The sequence below is a fragment of the Rhinoraja longicauda genome, chromosome 4, assembly GCF_053455715.1.
Source record: "Rhinoraja longicauda isolate Sanriku21f chromosome 4, sRhiLon1.1, whole genome shotgun sequence".
NCBI lineage: Eukaryota > Metazoa > Chordata > Chondrichthyes > Rajiformes > Arhynchobatidae > Rhinoraja > Rhinoraja longicauda.
In genome coordinates this window covers 77,071,281-77,087,301 of record NC_135956.1, presented here as the reverse complement: position 1 = coordinate 77,087,301, position 16,021 = coordinate 77,071,281, and the positions used below count along the sequence as shown (strand labels likewise).

At 42.3% G+C, this 16,021-nt stretch overlaps 1 protein-coding gene across 1 annotated transcript in view; it reads right to left on the bottom strand.

Annotated features, from left to right (window-relative positions):
* LOC144592897 (extracellular sulfatase Sulf-1-like) overlaps positions 1 to 16,021 on the bottom strand; it is a 156,827-nt gene that overhangs the window by 56,144 nt on the left and 84,662 nt on the right. Inside the window, exon 3 of the mRNA XM_078398127.1 lies at positions 13,836 to 14,077. Within this exon, the coding sequence (XP_078254253.1) occupies positions 13,836 to 14,007 (172 nt within the window). The 5' untranslated portion in view covers positions 14,008 to 14,077. The remainder of the gene's footprint in view (positions 1 to 13,835; positions 14,078 to 16,021) is intronic.

Sequence of the window (16,021 nt, the reverse complement as noted above, 5' to 3'; positions counted from 1 at the left end):
AATTCTATCACACTCATAGAAACATAGAAACATGGAAAATAGGTGCTTCGAGCCAGCACCGTCATTCATTGTGATCATGGCTGATCGTCCCCAATCAATACCCCGTGCCTGCCTTCTCCCCATATCCCTTGATTCCACTAGCGCCTAGAACTCTATCTAACTCTCTCTTAAATCCATCCAGGGATTTGGCTTCCACTGCCCTCTGTGGCAGAGAATTCCACAAATTCACAACTCTCTGGGTGAAAAAGTTTTTTCTCACCTCAGTTTTAAATGGCCTCACCTTTATTCTAAGACTGTGGCCCCTAGTTCTGGACTCGCCCAACATTGGGAACATTTTTTCTGCATCTAGCCTGTCCAGTCCTTTTATAACTTTATATGTTTCTATAAGATCCCCTCTCATCCTTCTAAACTCCAGTGAATACAAGCCTAGTCTTTTCAATCTTTCCTCATATGTCAGTCCCGCCTTCCCAGGGATCAATCTCATGAACCTACGTTGCACTGCCTCAATTACAAGGATGTCCTTTCTCAAATTAGGATACCAAAACTGTACAAATTACTCCAGATGTGGTCTTACCAGGGCCTATACAACTGCAAAAGAACCTCTTTACTCCTATACTGAAATCCTCTTGTTATGAAGGCCATTAGCTTTCTTTACTGCCTGCTGTACCTGCACGCCAACTTTCAGTGACTGGTGTACAAGGACACCCAGGTCTCGCTGGACATCCCCCTTACCTAACCTAACTCCATTGAGATAATAATCTGCCTCCTTGTTTCTGCCGCCAAAGTGGATAACCTCACATTTATCTATATTATACTGCATCTGCCACGCATCTGCCCACTCACTCAATCTGTCCAGGTCACCCTGCAACCTCCTAACATCCTCTTCACAGTTTACACTGCCACCCAGCTTTGTGTCATCCGCAAACTTGCTAGTGTTGCTTCTATTTCCCTCTTCCAAATCATTAATATATATGGTAAACAGTTGTGGCCCCAACACCGAGCCTTGCGGCACTCCACTCGCCACTGCCCGCCATTCTGAAAAGGACCCGTTTACTTCCTGTCTGCCAACCAATTTTCTATCCATGTCAACACCATACCCCCAATACCATGTGCTCTAATTTTAGTCACCAATCTCCCGTGCGGGACCTTATCGAAGGCTTTTTGAAAGTCTAGATACACTACATCCATTGGCTCCCCTTCATCCATTTTACTTGTCATGTCCTCAAAAAATTCCAGAAGATTAGTCAAGGATGATTTCCCTTTCATAAATCCATGCTGACTTGGACTTATCCTTTTACTGTTATCCAAATGCACCGTTATTACCTCTTTAATAATTGACTCCAGCATCTTTCCCACCACCGAAGTCAGGCTAACTGGTCTGTAATTCTCGCTCCTTTCTTGGAAAGTGGGATAACATTAGCTATCCTCTAATCCACAGGAACTGATCCCGAATCTATTGAACATTGGAAAATGATCACCAATGCGTCCACTATTTCTAGAGCCACCTTCCTGAGGACCCTGGGATGCAGACCATCAGGCCCAGGGGATTTATCATCCTTCAGTCCCATTAGTCTCGCCTAATAAAAATTTCTTTCAGTTCCTCTACCCCCCTAGATCATCTGTCCTCCAGTACATCTGGGAGATTGTTTGTGTCTTCCTTAGTGAAGACAGATCCGAAGTACCTGTTCAACTCTTCTGCCATTTCCTTGTTACTTATAATAATTTCACCCGTGCCTGCCTTCAAGGGACCCACATTTGACTTTGCTACTCTTTTTCTCTTAACATATCTAAAGAAGCTTTTACTGTCCTTCTTTATATTCTTGGCCAGCTTCCCCTTGTACCATCTTTTCAGCCCGTATTGCCCGTTTTGTTACCTTCTGTTGTCCTATGAAAGTTTCCCAATCCTCTGGCTTCCGGCTACTCTTTGCTGTGTTATACATCCTTTCTTTTAGTTTTATTCCATCCCTAACTTCTCTTGTCAGCCATGGTTGCCTCCTACTCCCCTTAGAATCTTTCTTCCTTTTTGGAATGAAATGATCCTGCGTCTTCCGGATTATGCCCAGAAATTCCTGCCATTGCTGTTCCACCGTCGTTCCTGCTAGGATCCCTTTCCATTCTACCTTGGCCAGTTCCTTTCTCATGCCTTCATAGTCCCCTTTGTTCAACTGCAACACTGACACTTCCGATTTAACCTTCTCCTTCTCAAATTGCAGATTAAAACTAATCATATTATGATCTCTACCTCCAAGCGGTTCCTTTACCTCGAGTTCTCTTATCAAATCTGGTTCATTGGACAACACTAAATCCAGAATTGCCTTTTCTCTGGTAGGCTCCATTACAAGCTGCTCTAAGAATCCATTTCGGAGGCACTCTACAAACTCTCTTTCTTGGGGTCCAGAACCAACCTGATTTTCCCAGTCTACCTGCATATTGAAATAGCCCATCACCACAGTGGCATTACCTTTCTTACATGCCAGTTTTAACTCCTGCTGCATCTTACACCCTACATCCGGGCTACTATTTGGAGGCCTGTAGATAACACCAATTAGTGTCTTCTTGCCTTTACAATTCCTCAACTCAATCCACAGTGACTCTACCTCGTCAGTCTCTATGTCTTCCCTCGCAAGGGACTGAATTTCATCCCTCACCAGCAGAGCTATCCCACCGCCTCTGCCCACCTGCTTGTCCTTTCTATAGGATGTATAACCCTGAATATTAAGTTCCCAGGCCCGATCCTCCTACAGCCACGTCTCTGTAATTTTGCAGAGATGTGTTTTGGCCAATTAACCTCTCAACCCTTGTGCTGTTGGGATGTGAGGGGAAACCAGAGGACTTAGAGGAAACCCATGAATGTGCAACTGCACACAGGCAGCACCTGAGGTCAGGATTGAACCTGAGTTTCTGGCGCAATATTCTAAAGAATAAATATGTAATGATTCCAATTAAAATCAAAGCTCAGGTCATGCCTCCAAAAGTTATTCAAGGAATTACTTGAGCTTGGCATATTGATAATGATATGGGAATGCAGGATATGATATTATCCACTTGTATTTGAAGAAGCTTTTATATAAAGGTGTGAGGAATTTAATGAATATTTTACATCTGTGAACGAATAGCAATTTAGCTAGTTTTGATTGAAAACTGTACCACCAAGAGAAATAAGGTGATAATAAAATTCTTTTCTGGAGGTCAGTGAATAGTATAACTTGATAAGGGTACATTAAAATCTTTCATATATATGGAACAAAATATTGCAGAAATCAAATTCAACAGAAAATGACAATACTCAAAGAATTCTAGGCCAAGCAAATTGAAGTGCTGTGAAATGATAATTTAACATCAGTAAATAGTAGATAGTGCACATTAGGAGGAAAAATATCAAGTGAACACAGACGATGAATGAATATCCAATTGCAAAGGTAGGAAAGGAAAACAATTTGGATATAATAACTCAACTAAACTGTCTAGTGAACATGAAGGTCATATCTACAAAACGAATCATATTAGAATTCATCTAAAAGACATCTAATTATTCATTGAAACAAGATATCCAACCTTGAAGAACCAGGTGTTCTGGAGGTCCATCAAATTGAATCATAAAATTATTCTGAGCGTGTCTACTGTGTTAAAGTAACCAAATAAACTATATTCCTCACTCACGTCTGCAGGCAATTGATGAAAGTATTGTGTAATGTTTGGCACAATGTCATCAAAACTCACTGAGGCACTGGAGAGAATAAAGAGTGCACAACTATTCTGAATATTATCAGTGTTTTTACTTACATACTTTCCATCTGCTTACAGACACTCACATAGTTATAGACAATAGACAATAGGTGCAGGAGTAGGCCATTCAGCCCTTCGAGCCAGCACCGCCATTCAATGCGATCATGGCTGATCACTCTCAATCAGTACCCCGTTCCTGCCTTCTCCCCATACCCCCTCACTCCGCTATCCTTAAGAGCTCTATCCAGCTCTCTCTTGAAAGCATCCAACGAACTGGCCTCCACTGCCTTCTGAGGCAGAGAATTCCACACCTTCACCACTCTCTGACTGAAAAAGTTCTTCCTCATCTCCGTTTTAAATGGCCTACCCCTTATTCTTAAACTGTGGCCCCTTGTTCTGGACTCCCCCAACATTGGGAACATGTTTCCTGCCTCTAATGTGTCCAATCCCCTAATTATCTTATATGTTTCAATAAGACCCCCCTTCATCCTTCTAAATTCCAGTGTATACAAGCCTAATTGCTCCAGCCTTTCAACATACGACAGTCTCGCCATTCCGGGAATTAACCTAGTGAACCTACGCTGCACGCCCTCAATAGCAAGAATATCCTTCCTCAAATTTGGAGACCAAAACTGCACACAGTACTCCAGGTGCGGTCTCACCAGGGCCCGGTACAACTGTATAAGGACCTCTTTGCTCCTATACTCAACTCCTCTTGTTATGAAGGCCAACATTCCATTGGCTTTCTTCACTGCCTGCTGAACCTGCATGCTTCCTTTCAGTGACTGATGCACTAGGACACCCAGATTTCGTTGAACATCCCCTCTTCCTAACTTGACACCATTCAGATAATAATCTGCCTTTCTATTCTTACTTCCAAAGTGAATAACCTCACACTTATCTACATTAAACTGCATCTGCCATGTATCCGCCCACTCACACAACCTGTCCAAGTCTGCAAGCACTTGCATAGGCAAATGTTACATTGACTTTTATTGCAAACAATAAAGGAACAAGAGTTGTGAAATGTTGCTACAATTGCTTAGAGATATGGCTTCGAATGGGAATGGTTGGGAAGATGCTGAGAGGCTGCTTCCTCTGGTCAGGCTCAGAATTAGGTAGCATGGACAGGCAGCATCCCTGGAGAAAAGGAGTCTGAAGAAGGGTTCCCACCTGAAACGTCACCGGTTCCTTTTCTCTAAGATGCTGCCTGTCCCGCTGAGTTACTCCAGCATTTTGTGTCTGTATAAACCAGCATCTGCATTTCCTTCCTACACTTTAAGTAGCAAGGAATGGGTTCAGAATTTCCTCTATCAGCAAGATTCCAGACCGATGAAGAAGGAAGCATTCGAGACACAAGGAAATGCAGAGATCTTAAGAAAATCACAAGTGCTGGATTAACTCGAAGACAGACTCAAAATACCAAAGTAACTCTGCAGGCAGGCAACATCTGTGGAGGCAATTGACAGGCGACGTTTTGGGTGGGGAACGCTCTTCAATCTAATGAATTGTCCTAACCCAAAATGTTGCCTGTCCATTCCCTCCAGAGATGCTGCCTGACCTGCTGAGTTACTCTAGTACTATGTTTTACTCAGAAAGAAAGCATTGTTGGATTTTGTTCCAGGGAAAGAGAAGAATCAAGTGGAGTAACTATCAATGGGGACATATTTAGGAGGAATGATCGCAGTACATCATAAAAGCCTTAAGAAAATAACTGCAGATGCTGGTACAAATCGCCTTAAAAGCCTTAAGGCATAAAAGCCTTGGTCAAATGTTTGGAAGTGGATCTGGCCAAGATAAAATGGGTAAATTGAAATCAAAGAGTGGGAGGCAAGATAGTTATTAAAAGAGCACATTCTTATATTCTAGGCCTATTCACATCAAGGGGAAATGTCAGGAATCCAAAGACTTGGCTCTCCGGATAAAATAGAAAAAGAGGATAAAAGCCTTTGGAGATCGAGAAAGGATCAAGCTGAATACAGGATAATGAGACAAAATGGTAAATGAAGGAAGAAGGGCAAAGACAGAATGTGACTTGATCAAAATCTAGCATGAAAGAAAGTCAAAATGTTATCTGTATTTAGAGAACATGTAGACGAGCAGACAGGAATAAGGACCTCTGCTTTACCAGAAATGATAAATATCATTTATGTCACAATGTCAGAATGTCCTACATCTTCTGTCTTTTCATCTCTGGCCTTTGTCCAAAAATCTGCCCATCAAAAGCTGTATTATCTGTATTAACCTATTACCTGCCAGTTTTTTTTCTGCCCACTCTTCCAGCTTTCTTCTGCCACCCCCCACCCCCACAATCAGTCAGAAGAAGTGTCCAAACCAGAATCCTCACCCATCCATGTTCTCCAGGGATGCTGCTTGAGGGGCGTTACTCCAGCACTTTGTGCTGTTTTTGTAAACAGCAACTGCAGTTCCTTGTTTTTACATGTACCAGAATGATGTCTGAATTAGTGGGTATTAGCTACTGTGAGCACTTGGACAGGCTTGGATGGTTTACTCTGGAATGCCAGAGGTTGCGGGGAGACCTGATGGAAGTATATAAAATTATGAGAGGCATAGACAGGGTTGACAGAACTGTTTTTCCAGGATGGAAAAAAAGTCAAATATTTTCGAGGCCATCGCTTCAAAGGGAGATGAGCAAAATTTAAAGGAGACTAGAACAGGGTGGACCCGCTGGGCCCAAAGCTCTCCTGCACTGGTCTAGCACCGTCTCCACCCCCACTCCCCCTCCCCCTCCACTCACCCACTCCATCCCCCCTCAACCCCCCTTATCCCCCATCCTTCCCTCCCCCCCACCCACTCCAACCCCCCTCAACTCGGGCATCAGTTAGACCCCCACATCCCCCTCCCCTGCAAGAGATTAATATATATTCATAGATATACAATATAACATTTTATATTCTTACATTATTATATTTTAATTATTATTATTATTATTATTATTATTATTATTATTATTATTATTATTATTATTATTATTATTATTATTATTATTATTATTATTATTATTATTATTATTTCATTATTATTTTTATTATTACCGTACAGGGGTGTATGTGTGTGTGTGTGCGCGCGTGTGTGCCGAGCTGCCCGCTGGGGGTTGTAGTCCGGCGATGGTCCGGGGCACTGGGGTCGGGCGGGAGCGTGGACTACACCTCCCAGCGGGCAGCGCGGCGATGGGAGTCGTGCACAAGATGGCGGAGCGGAAGGAGGAGTAGAAGAAGAAGAGCGGCCGCAGTGTGTGTGTGTGTGTGTGTGTGTGTGTGTGTGTGTGTGTGTGTGTGTGTGTGTGTGTGTGTGTGTGTGTGTGTGTGTGTGTGCCACGCTGCCCGCTGTGGGTTGTTGACCGGTGATGGTCCGGGGCGCTGGGGCCGGGCGGGAGTGGGCCATCTTACGTAAGTATTAGATCAACAGGCCCCAACTGCGCAGGTGCAGATGCATTGGGTTCCCATTCTGACGTCGAACACGGCTGACGGGCAGGGCAGGTGGAAAAGGGATTTTTTAAGTTTAAAAAGGTGATTTTTAAAGTTTAAAAAATGAAAACTTTAAAAATATAACAACCATTTGACCGCAGGACAATGGCGATTAAGGTGGTGCTAAAATTGTCGCGCTATTGTGTACCGTTTTGGCTGTATTTCGGGAACGTACTAAATGCAATATCTATACACATATATATATATACTTATATATACACAAATACAATATGAGAGTTTTAGAAATATATAGAAAGATATGTGGGGCAATTTTTTTTACACAGAGGGTGGTGAGCACTGCCAGGAGTGGTGGTCGAGGCAGATATGACAGTCACACCTAAGAGACCTTTGGACAGGCATACGGATGTGCAGAAAATGGAGGAATATAGATTATGTGTAGGCAGTTAGGAGTTGGACTTGGCATCATATTCGTCACAGACATTGTGGGCCAAAGGGCCTGTTCTTATGCTGTATTATTGTGATATTTGACCTTCTATCTTCATTGAACACTGACCAGCAGTTCACTCGATCCACCGATGATGTACCCCAGACCCTTCCCTTTCACCGAACACAGATGCCAGACTCATTCCTCACCCCGTACATCAATCACGGACGCAAGACCTGTCCTTCTGCAATTACAGACCCCTCACATCGTCTGCTGGTGAACAACCCCTGATACCGCGACCACCGATCACAGATAGTCAACGTTATAGGTTCGGAACCTTCTTCAGACAAAAGAAAGGTCCCGACCCAAAACGTTGCCCATCTATGTTCTCCACAGAAACTGCCTGACTCGTTGAGTTACTCCAGCACTCTGTGTCTTTTTTTGCTAGAGGAAGTAGTTGAGACAGATACATGAATAGGAAAGGTTTAAAGGCGTATGGACCAAATGCAGGCAAATGGGACTATTGCTCAGCATAAACAAGTTGGGCCAAAGGGCCTGTTTATGTACTACATGACTTCATGACTCTACATCAAATTCTGTGGGAGCTCAAAGGGAACAGCGGATATTGGGCCAGCTAATTTAACTAATATTAATTTTCAGAGATGAGAGTAGAAATAGAGAAATTCAATCAACAAGGCCAGCAACATCTCCCAGTAAACAGTTTTTATAGGCTTTGTAAAACCTCAGCAGCTAGGCATTACAAGTAAATAAATTAAAGCAGGACATTTCAAAGGGGTTAATTTGGAAACATAAATTGTATTTTCTGATCAACGTGCAATATGGGCTCAGCACTTTTTTTGATTCTCAACATATCAATGCGCTAAAAAAAATTATAACAATGGATTATTTCCCAGCAGTATCATTTCTTCTGACCAGAGGATAATTTTGCAGTAAAACATTTACTACATGGTTTGGCATCATTATCACAGTCTACGTGAAAATAAAACAAATCTTTAATGTACTATTACCACTGGTAATGTACTGGCAATGAATTATTTCATTTTAAGCATGTTCTCATTCTTTTTCTTCCATAGCCAGACAAAAGGTCTTCCACAATTCTGTACAAGAGAATGACCCTTTGATTATTCATTCACATATACAGGAACGTTTTTAAATGACATGCAAATAGGATTAGAAATCCTGGGAGCAATAATGTTAATATTGCTTAAGTCATAGATTCAAGTGCCTCATAAAAGAGTTGATTTTGCAGTACTTCTATAATCTTAAAACTATGCAATAAGTTCTGGTTCTATGCTCAGAAGAGGTAAATATTTTACAACGTTACAGACCTCCTCTGAAACAGCAGTGATGTAATTTTACTGTGCTGAATTGTGTTAAATGTTCAGCTGTGTCTGTTTGTCCTTCTGAATTTCACTGATAAGCCCCTGCTGTTTAACCAGGAGTATACCATTACACAGTTTGTGTGGGTGCATTGAAGTGACTGCAGGTTACGTTGCAGGTTAATGCAACAGAAATTAATTCCTTCAGATCGTTATTATTGTCCATTTAAATGGCACGAATGGCGGGGTGAGGACTATTGAATTGTACTAATATACCACACTGGGATCATAATATGTGACTAGTCCATGTCCATTTGACCTAGCGCACTACACAAAAATGTACACTGTGACCTCATTAATATGATTTCAGTGCTCACTTAATACTAAGCATGTGTGTAGCACATCTATTGATCCAATTAATCAGCAGCGAGGGCCAGCTGATGTTAACTGGCACTGAATGACTCCAAGACTGTGCCTCTTAAAGGAGAAATTGCTGGAGGTGTAAATTATTCCACAGAATTCTGAAGTTTGCAGCAAACATAACTGACCACAGCTGAGAACAGAATCACAATGAGTCTCTGAGGCTCTGAAGACCATGACTGAGGAGAAGAATAAAGGTTACATTTTATTCGGGCATTTAGAAAGTGCTGGGGTAACTCAGCGGGTCAGACAGCATCTCAGGCTCAGTCTGAAGAAGGGTCTTGACCCAAAGCATTACCTATTCCTTTTCTCCAGAGATGCTGTCTGACCCACTGAGTTACTCAAGCTTTTTTGTGTCTGTCTTTGGTTTAAACCAGCATCTGCAGTTTCTTCCTACACATTTAGAAAGCCCTCATGGCAGATAGTTAAGATGCAATGTGAGAAGGTCATTAATAAAGTCACATGGACACATGCTTACCCACACTTGTTACAAACTGCAAGCATTCAACAGCCTTCATGGGAATGGGACAGAGGAGAGGATCAGTGTGCTGGTGAGCATGCTGTGGGTTTGCCTCTGAGAGGTCTGAGACCAGCTAGTGGAGGTTCCCCAACAACTCATGGCGATGGAGTGGTGGTTGCGGGAGGCAAGGAGACCAGGCAATGAGGTATCCGTGCAGTGGGCCGCTGGGAGGTCCAACACAGGTTGGACGAGTATGTGGCTAAACGTGGCCTGCAGCAGTAGAGCAACAGTGGCGGACAGGATGGCACGGTGGCGCAGCGGTAGAGTTGCTGCCTTACAGTGCCAGAGACCTGGTTCGATCCTGGCTACGGATGCTGTCTGTATATTCTCCCTGTGACTGCGTGGGTTTCCTCCGAGATCTTCAGTTTTCTCCCATCCTCCAAAAGAGTACGGGTTAGTAGTAGGTTAATTGGGTTGGTAAAATCGTCCCGAGTACGAGTATGTGTTAAAGTGCGGGGATTGCTGGTCGGTGTGGACTCAGTGGGCCAAAGGGCCTGTTTCCATGCTGTGTCTCTAAATTCAACTAAATTAATCTAGACAGCATTGCCAGCCCAGGCTGACCCCTACATTGCTGACCCAGTGCTGCCGCAGGGCTTTAATGCCAAGGTAAAACTATATATTTTTAAAATGTTGAAACTTGAACGGTCAAGATGGCACCGGAAACAAGATGACTTTTGTGCACTGCCTTGTGTACCGCCTTAGTGTAATCTACTATTCTTACTTTGCAATTGCTGCACTCTTGTCTGACGTATGATTGTGGCATGTATAGTAAGATATCACTGAATTGCATGCAAAGTGAAGAATTTCACTGTGTCTACGAACATGTGGCAATAAAGTACCATTGATTTGCGGCGATCGCTGGTCGGTGCGGACTCAGTGGGCCGAAGGGCCTGTTTCCGCGCTGTATCTCTAAACTAAACTAAACCAAGACTGGATGGTCCGGACGCTCAGTATCCACAGAACTAAAGTCCTCTAGTAATCTGCCACCTCTGCAAAAGCTTGCCCTCCAATATGCACCCCCCCGCCCACACAACATGGCCTTCCAACAGTAAAGATTCAAACAAACAATAAAAATTCACGGAGAGACCCTGAAACATGTGGGCCATCACTTGGCAAAAATAAACACTGATGATGAAATACATTGTGATTTTCGATGCACCATCCCAGACTTCTGAAACAGACCGTCCAATCTGAGCTCTGTCATGAGATTAGATTATCACATGGACAGAGGAACAGATTCAAGGAAGTGCTCAAAGTCTCTTTGGGAAATTACAAACTTCATTGATGCTTAGGAATCCCTGACCAATGCACAGATTATAGTAGGAACATTCAGAATGGTATTGAGAACTTTGAGTCCATGCATTAGGAACATATATACACCCTGGATAAAAGACACAAACTACCCACCTGCCTGCACAGTCAGATACTTTATGCACCATGTGCGGAAAAGGCTAAGGTTCCACAATGGCCTTATTAGCCACCTCAGAACCCACAAAATAGGAGTGGGAGCAAGACACTCTCTTTCCCAATGGACTCCCCAAGAAGCCGTTATATCTTTTGAATGAGATCAGTTTATCTATTCCTGGATCACTAGCTCACTTTGGTCCCCTTGACAATGTACACAATTGGTCATGCACACCCGACTCTGACCCTACCACAAAGTAATCACAATCATAGGACACAACCAATATATCTGAAGTAACAAGGAACAAAGCAGGTAACTATGGGATCACCTCAATTCATATCAAAAAAGCCCAGAGCAGCTCAAAATTACATCCACCTAGTAACACATTGCAGAATTGCCTTTGCTCTAATGCTTTTCACCCGGCACACAATAGTAAGTATCCTGCAACATTCATCAAACTATGTCTTCCAATTTGATCAGGTAACTCGACATCATGCTCATTGCATTGGTGCATGAAATGTTTAAACATTGTACAGTTCACAGAAAACGTAAGTTATCAACTATTAGTTTAATTGCATTTCATCTTTATGCATCAATATATTTTTTAAAAGGTGCGTGAATCAGTGCTTACAACTTCCCAATGTCATGAGTAAAGCCGTATATCCCAGTGTTAATGAGGACTAGACCAAGTGGACCCGTTGGGCCCAAACCTCTCCTGTATTGGTGCAGCACCCTCTCCCCCCCCTATTCGCCTCCACCCCCTCCCTCCGCCCCCTCCCTCCTCCCCTCCTCCCCTCCCTCCTCCCCTCCCTCCCCTCCCTCCCTCCTCCCCTCCCTCCTCCCCTCCCTCCTCCCCTCCCTCCAACCCCCTCCCCTTCCCCTGCCCCCCACTCCCTCCTCAACCGCTTATCCTCCCCCCCTCCCCCCTCCCTAGGAAATAGATTTAAACTTTAAAATGTGAATTCATTTCACTGCACATCTTTCATTTCACTGCACATCGTGTATGTGCATGTGACAAATAAATTTGACTTAACTTTAAAAATATAACACCGATTTCAATAAAACTACTTGCATTACCATTAAAGCGATGACGGTGAGTAAGGTAGGCCTAAAATTGGTGTGCTATCGTGTACCGTTTTGGCTGTAGTTTGATCACAAACAAACAAACAAACGAAAGTTTTAGTTTATAGATGATAATATCCATATATCAAGAGCAGTGTCCAGGGAAGAGATATATGAACTGTTCAAATACTATAAATTACACCTGCAAGAATGATAAGAAATAGAAGTAACGACCTCTCAATATAATCAGGCTGATATTTTATGTCATTGTCATTTTTCTATGCCAAAAATCACACTCCTTGATTCACTTAATAGCTTAAATATGTATCAAAGTCAAACTTATGGGTAACATTCTCCACACAATGTTCTGATTAGCTCAAGAAGAAAACATGAACAATGTGTGAGAATTGTATCGCAACCAATCTGGATGTTTTGAGAAAATCCACAAGTACAGAGTCCTGAATTAATTCCTCTGTTTAAATCTAATAGAAAGAAAATCATATGCTAATATTAAAAGTCAAGGAACGAACTGCAGATGCTGGTTTAAACTGAAGATAGACACAAAAAGCTGGAGTAACTCAGCGGGACAGGCAGCATCTCTGGAGAGAAGGAATGGGTCACTTGAAGAGTCTCGACCCGAAACATCACCCATTCCTTCTCTCCAGAGATGCTGCCTGTTCCGCTGAGTTACTCCAGCTTTTTGTGTCTACTAATAATAAAAGGTATATTATAATAATTTCACCTGTCATGGACACAACAAGTAACTATTTTGCACCTCTCCTGATTTTCCTTTGTACAGCAGTTAAAATTAAGGCTGAAATTATTTTCAAGCCTCCCCTGATGGCTTGCTAATATTGAATCAGTGTTAAAATGACAACAGCAAATCTACAATCCACACAATACCTCTCCTAATTTTTATTTCAGCAGGTGGATTTTATTTTAATTTACTTCAATAAAATTATAAATCCGAGGGTTTTACATAGATATTTCAACCTCACCAGTTCCATGCTATTGCATGAGGCAAAATTACCCTCAGTGTGGTTAAGCAATAAATAAACTATGCACAATTGAAGGGTCAACCTAAAACGTCGCCCATTCCTTCTCTCCAGAGGGGCTGCCTGTACTGCTGAGTTACTCCAGCATTTTGTGCCCAACGATGCACAATTGGAGGTCTCAGATTCAATCCCTGGTTTGTGCTGAGTTGGCTGATAATAAGACTCCGATTTAAATCCAAGGTGGCAGATGGAATGCTAATGTGCCTCCAAGTCAAGGAAAATAAAGCAGCTATGGTTGCTGCTTTTAATCACTTTCCAGTGCCCCTAATGGATTTGCATGTGCAAGCTGAGCTGTGCTGCCCCCTATTGTCATTAAACCTTGCTGCACCAAAGCTTGCAAATTCAGACCAACAGGCAGCCAGCTGTCAGCAGTAGATGACTGCCTTCAGGAGACGGGAGGACAATGCAGACAAATGAAGGTAAAACTTTCTTACCGAGCTCCACGTCCTGATCATCTGTGATAATAAGAATGATGTTGGGTCTGATATTCCTTCGATCACGCTGCACTCGTCCTTTAAACCGCTGTGGTTTTAAGCTTGAGCTGAGGACATCTATCAGTCCATTACTCAGCAGAACCAAGAGCAGAGTCAGCGGTGAGACTTTCATTATGCCGGAATGTTGGAGATCACAGTGGAAACAAGAGTATCTTTGGCTTCACCGTCTCCCACCGAGTGATCTGTAATTAAGATGGAACAAATTAGAAGAGTCAGCTTGAATGCAACGATGCTTATGCCTAAATTTGAAAAGGTTAACATGATTTTAAAATGAAATAATTTGCTGCCGTTTGACCACAAATTTGTTGTCCTTGAGGCTGAACATTTTATTTAAGAGCAGCTGTGATGGGACACACTATGTATAAAAAAAAAACCCACAATAAACATGGAACAGGAATAAACACAGTAAAAATATCTGTTCCAGAAAATCTGTGTCAGGTTGCTGTGACACTGAAGCACAACAGCAAACAGTGAAAAGCAACGCCAGAGAATGTAGTTACTTCTCAGGCCAATGTGAAACCATGAAATAGGTTACATATGTTTTACATTAATTGATTTAAGATGATCAGGATGATTCATTGAATCTTCTTGGGCCAAATGCCTCATGACCTTTGTGAATCTATAGCTCACCTACAATCTTACATAGACAGTACAAAAAACAGTAGATCTTGTAATTCTCAGACGTTTTACGAGATCAGTATCAGAACACAACTTTTCATCTGTACAATACCTGTCCTCTCAATGAAGCCCATGCGCATGACCGAAGTCCTGTCACACAGTGGGGAATATTCAGTAAGTACATTTTCCAGAAGAAATATATCGAATGACAGCAATTATCTTTCTCGATATCACCAAAACTTCCAAACGTATTGCACCCATCAATAATCCAGCCTAGGTGAACTTACAGTGCATGAAGTTTCGATGTGCACTCATCATTTTAAGATGTAGATAGTCTCTTTAAAGATATTTCAACACTTGTATCGATACACATACTATAATCAGTGCTCCCTCAACTCCTACTGGTCAAAGAGCTATATTTCCATGAGTCTGATTATGCGTGGGGGGGGGGGGGGAGGAGGAGGCTGATTTAGCCACAATCCATCGAGCTGCTTCAGAATTGATTGATGGGGCCTAAGACCAAAGGTAACTTGCTCCTCTTTGACATTTTCTGCATTCAGCTGTCACGCTGGCAGCTTTACACATTTGTGAATTCTTTGGATTGAACACTGAATGCGCACATAGTTCAAAGTGATTAGTGACTTACTGAAAGACTATTTAACAAAGGCATTTAGGCGAGCATGCACATTTGCACCAGTTTCATTCGAAGGGCAGAAGTCCATTATAATTTAACATTTGCAGGCATAGTAATTAGGAGATGGCACATGAGATTCACCATCAAATGGTCTAAATGAGCATTTAATGAGATTCATCAGAAGCCCGAGTGCTCACACCTGGGATTTTGTCCTTGTGCTCTCATATGAATAGTCACTAATACAGCAGCCAGCCTTGAGAGATCAAAACAACGTAAATAAAAGGAAACGAAAACAGACGGCATGTACTAAGAATATCATTATTAAAAAAAGAAATTATGCCAGCAGCAGATTCCTTACTGAATGAGATGACCTGATTCTTTAGGACAGCAAAAGAAAAGTCTCTCCATCTTTGTGAATCCTCCGTTACTTTTAGCTCTTTTCATTCGAGCTATAAAACCAGCAAGGTTAACAGAAAGAGGTCTGTACAGATTCTGCAAATCTGGAGCACATTATTATTACAGCTGCATAACTAAGTAGGAGTGCATGCAGCAGCTATTGCAGGGCCGATCACTGCAAGCTTCAGTGGTCAAGCAAACTGCTTTGCACTTAATGGGTAAGTGATTGATGCTGGAGCTTTTCTACTGCACAGCTACGACTTGAAAAATGGACACAGCAGTTGAGGCAAGATCTAGAAACCTGCATTACAAGTATTTAAATGCATATGGATAAAAAAAGTCAGAGAAAATTGAGCATGGCATTGCCGATCAATGAGAGTGGGCTCAGTCATCCGTTTGATGTATGAAAGTACACTGCTATATAAAACAACCACTTCATAGACTTAAAATATTTCTGTGATGGGTTTTTTGATGACAG